Source organism: Cricetulus griseus, chromosome 4 (assembly GCF_003668045.3).
Source record: "Cricetulus griseus strain 17A/GY chromosome 4, alternate assembly CriGri-PICRH-1.0, whole genome shotgun sequence".
In the NCBI taxonomy this organism is placed as follows: Eukaryota; Metazoa; Chordata; class Mammalia; order Rodentia; family Cricetidae; genus Cricetulus; species Cricetulus griseus.
In genome coordinates this window covers 103,242,482-103,247,340 of record NC_048597.1, presented here as the reverse complement: position 1 = coordinate 103,247,340, position 4,859 = coordinate 103,242,482, and the positions used below count along the sequence as shown (strand labels likewise).

General features: G+C 47.0%; 1 protein-coding gene across 1 annotated transcript; it reads left to right on the top strand.

Moving 5' to 3' along the window:
- The first annotated feature begins 220 nt into the window (after positions 1 to 220).
- Il31 (interleukin 31) lies at positions 221 to 1,996 on the top strand. The gene is made up of 3 exons (XM_035444185.1): positions 221 to 236; positions 384 to 532; positions 1,685 to 1,996. The coding sequence occupies exons 1-3, from the start codon at positions 221 to 223 to the stop codon at positions 1,994 to 1,996; spliced, it is 477 nt and encodes a 158-aa protein (XP_035300076.1).
- Positions 1,997 to 4,859: the final 2,863 nt, after the last annotated feature.

Here is a 4,859-nt window from a genome sequence, read left to right as displayed (position 1 = left end):
AGGGTAACCTCAGCATTTCCTTCCAGCCCTGTTTTCCCCGAGCCGTGGCTGGCAGCATTTTGAAAGTGTTTTCTGGAGAAAAGCTGAGCAATGGTTTTGCCATGGGCGGGCCTTTGATCTCCTCACCGGCCCTTTATATATTGCCTGGTGGCCATGGCGAACACATCAAGCTCCAGAGGCCACAAGCAAAGCAGGTTTTACTCACTGTCTCAGCATCGCTATGATCTGCCACACAGGTACCACTGGCTCTGCAGCTCACATGGCTTCAGCTCCATGGCTCTTACCATCTAGGGGAATGAGATAGGAACAGCTATACCAGGCAGGCTGACCCACGCAGGGGCATCTGACCCATGAGCCTCATGGCATACCTTCTCTTTCTCCAGGACCAACGAAGCCTGCCCTGGTGCTGCTCTGCTGTGTAGGAACCTGGCTGGCCATCTGCAGCCTATCCTTTGGTGCGCCAACAGCAACTATGATAAAAACTATACTTGAACTGCTGAAACTGGAGTCTAAGGAACTTTATGAAGACTATGTAAGTGCCTTGAGATTTCTTTTCCAAACTGCTTCTTTAAAATGCCCCATTTTGCTCTACAGAACAGCTGTTCTTTCCAGATGTGAAACCAGCTATGGAGGCCAGAGAGGAATGGGAAAGAATCAGACAAGCTGGGGTGGGGTATTTATGAGGGGTAAATGCACTAACAGGAGGCAGAGGCAGACTAGTCTAGCGACCCAAACATCAGCAACTTCCCAAAGACTACAGGATGTGAGCTTGCAGCCTTCTTTATCTCAAATCTCCTGGCTCACTGTCCCAGGAAATGAGCATTGGTGCTAGAAATGTGTCTGTAGAGATGGAGCAGCTAGATTCATGAACCCCCTGAGAAGCAGCAAAAGATGTCCTAGTGGAAGCAGGGCCCTTGGGTCTCTGGTGCCTCTGGCTAGTTCAGAACAGTCAACTAACCAGACAACTATCTGTGCATGCTTGGAGATTACTGGAAGGCCCTCTGTCTTGGCAATCCTGGCAGGAGTATAACACAAGACTCAATATGTGTGAATACTTCACTTCCTCCAGACCTCTTGGATAACTTCAGTTAAACACCCAAATTGGAAATGACAGAGATATTAGCATTGACCTTGTTGTCTGTCCTGGCATTGAAACTTTATCCTTGGCTTTAATAGACTCAAAGGTAGAAGTGCTGAGCCAGCTGTCAGTTTTAAGGAGGGGTGTAGCAAGGAAGGACCATGAGTACTTGGTTTACTTGAGAAACTCTCCCTAGCGTTTCAGAAATCTTTGCAGGCATGCATAAACCATCCTCTACCAACACGTAGCACCAGTGGCCTTCATACAGAGGCATGAAGAGGAGGGAGCTGCATGGAAACTCAGCTAAGCTCCCTTTCCCAACTCACCTCTGAGCATCTGAGGTGTCTTTAGCCAGATGGATAGAGGAACAGGAGCGAAGAGTGGTTACAAGCATCCTTAGGAAAAATCAACATGGCCAACCTGGGTGGGTGTGCTGTGTCCGTCTGGCAGCTCATAAACCAGTGATGCCTTAGATCCCTACAGGCACCAGGTTGGTGATGGCCCGAGTCTCACAGGGTTGCTGTGCCACTTAGATTAGGCCTGAGTCACGCAGACATGAGTCCTCAGATCTCTGGGGTGCTTACAAACCTTTTCCTCTTTCTACAGAGCAAAAAAGATGCGGATGGGCTGCCAACAAACGAGTCCCTCCAGCTGCCATGTTTCACCCTGGGCTACGAAGCGTCAACCAGTATCTCAACCATCCAAGTGTATCTGGAGACAGCCAAAAGGCTGAGCGACAACAGAGCAGACACCACTAATGTCACAAAACGGCTGGACGACATCAGGTGTTCCAATCCACCAAAACCAAGCATTTCTGAGCCTGAAGATTTCCATGAACGCAAAATCTTTACACTGACTGTTTTGAAACGGTTCTCAGACTGCATGGCAAAACTGGAGGCTAAGGACAGGATATGCTGATTGACGGAGGTGCTCTAGGGAAGGAAGAACTCTAGTGTCCTCAGCAGTACCTGTCCTCAGAGGGCTGGGCTTGCACTGGAAGGATTAACTCGAAAGAGATTGTGCCATCGTGACAAGCCTTGTTATTTATGATGTCTTTATTCTGTCCACCAAAACCTTATTCTTCCACCCTTGTGGGGGCTGGAAGTGGCAGCTATATTTATTTATTGGTATTTATGTACTGAGTTGTTAACACTCCTTGGAGGAACCCTCAGAATCTATTTAATAAATTATATTGACATGATCTAAATAATCTGGCTTACAGTTTGTGATGGCCTTGAAATCAGAGGGTGCGAATCCAGACTGGATGGCATTGCTGCGTGGGAATGTTCTGGAAGTAGCTAGTGCTCTGTCACTGCCATTTCCCTCCACTAGACAGACTTACGGACAAATAGTGCCAGCAGCATCAGGTGTCAGGTGAACATGTTCTTATTCCAGGTCATAAGCATGACCAATGTCCTTTTGCTGTGTAGGGTGGGAAACTGAGGCAAGCAGTCATTTAGTCCCTTACTCAGGGCAACACAGTTGCTTAGTATAACCCAGATTCCAGATTGTACCTCATTATTCCCCTTAGTCCTTCCCTGGGCAGAGACTGGGTCTCAGAGCTGCTCAGTGTCACCCATGGTACAGGGTGGTAACTCAGTGTCCACTGCACAATTCCCACTTTATTCTCAGGGTCGTCCCCTGTTAGACCACTGCACTAGGGACTTCTTCACAGAACTCACAGAGGTTTGCTGTTTGAGTGAAAGCTGATAAGGTCCTTAGTGGGCATCTGGATGAAGGGGATCTCAAAGTGTCTGGGAACCTTCAGCAGCAATAGCACCTAGCATCATGCTGGAAACACAAAGCCTTGATCCCACCTGCTCAGCTGCACAGTCTAAGCACCAGGCTAGCAGCTTAGTTTTATTTGTTATGTGATGCTAGGGATTGAACCTAGGGCCTTGAGCATGATAGCACTCGAGCATAAGATCAGCCCTGTAGTCCTGTCCTGAACCCTCCTGAGATTCATTGTCATATGTGCTTACACAAGAACCACTGATCTCCAGTCAGCCTGTACTTTCGTTGTCTCTTTAGGAAAACAGATGCAAGGGAGGAGAGATGTGATGTGCCAAAGAGCACACACAGGGGAGGTGTGGTCAGGACTCTGAGCCGTTAGCTAGGACTTAAGACTCCCCATTCTTTGTTTCTTTGTGGTTGTTCGAGACAGGGTTTCTCTGTGTAGCCCTCGTTGTCCTGGAACTCACTCTGTAGACCCAGGCTGGCCTTGAGTTCACAGGGATCCACCTGCCTCTGCTTCCCAGTGCTGAGATTAAAGGTGTGCACTGCCACCGACTGGCTAGACTTCCCATTCTTGCTCTAGTGGGTATCTCTACTCTGATCTCATCTCACGATTATACGTGCTCAAGCACATTCGGGGTGGCATGGCTGTAGGCTCACAGCAGAATTTGCAATCCTAGACACTCTTGTCTTCAATGGCAGTGTTTGGCTATCCTTCCCTTTTATGGCAGTCCATCACTTCTTCAGATTGTCTTAGGTCACCTTTGCTTTTAGAAAAGCTATCCCAACCTGGGAGATAAGGATAAAACATGACTATATGTCCTTTCAAAGAAAAAATAAGCAGACATGAGACCACCATGAGAGAAATGATTTGCCAGAGAAATAAGTGAGGCAGACAAATGTTCCTTGGAGAATTCTAATTAAAAATATAAACAGTAGTTGGGCAGTGGTGGAGCATGCTATTAATCCCAGAACTCAGGAGGCAGAGGCAGGCAGATCTCTGAGTTCTAGGCCAGCCTGATCTACAGAGTGAGTTCCAGGACAGTCAGGGCTACACAGAGAAATCCTGTCTTGAAACACACACACACACACACACACACACACACACACACACACACACACACACACACACAGAGAGAGAGAGAGAGAGAGAGAGAGAGAGAGAGAGAGAGAGAGAGAGAAGACAGACAGACAGACAGACAGACAGACAGACAGAACAGGAATAAGGGTAACAGAAAATCATCAAAATGCTGCAGTTATTCCCCAGGAAAATATGAAAATTAGAGGAAACTAGCATGGCTTAACAGATCTTCTCTGTAATGAGCAAACCTGGTGATGATTTTCAAAATGCCCACAATTCTTGTTCCACACCTCCTTCCGGTGACAGGTAGATGAGGGTTCCCTTTTCTTTTTCTTTTAGGAACTAACTTGAGAGACTGTGCCATTCTTACCGGCTTTCTTATTTGTGAAATATTTCCTCCAGTCCACTGAAATCTCCTTCTTAAATCCTTGTTGGGTGTAACAATGCAAATTCTACTTTGTGGGCTGGTGAGTATAGCCCTGGCTGGCCTGGAACTCAACATTTAGACCCAACTGGCCTTGAACAGAAAGCCTCCTGCCCCTGCCTCCTGAGGACTGGGATTAAGGTTTTGTACCACCATGCCTGGCTTTGTGTCTTGAGACAAGGTCCTACTCTTATTTGTAGCCCTGGCTGGCCTGGAGCCAGTGATCATCCTCCTGACACAGCTTCCTGAGTGCTGGGTGACAGATGTGTGCCTCGAGCTTAGCTCCTTGGTTATTTTTTATTTATATTTTTATTTTACTTCATTTTTTGGTTTTTTGAGACACTGCTTCTTTTCCTTTCTTTCTTTTTTTAAGATTTTATTATGTATACAGTGTTCTGCCTGCATATATGCCTCATGCCAGATCTCATTACAGACGGTTGTGAGCCACCATATGGCTGTTAGGAATTGAACTCAGGACCTCTGGAAGAGCAGTCAGTGCTCTTAACTGATAAGTCATCTCTCCAGCCAAGACACTGTTTCTC

What these genes read in the sequence shown, in the direction of transcription:
- Il31 (XM_035444185.1), top strand. An exon ending in AGGAACTTTATGAAGACTAT is followed by an intron (nt 533 to 1,684) that starts GTAAGTGCCTTG and finishes CTCTTTCTACAG; the next exon opens with AGCAAAAAAGATGCGGATGG.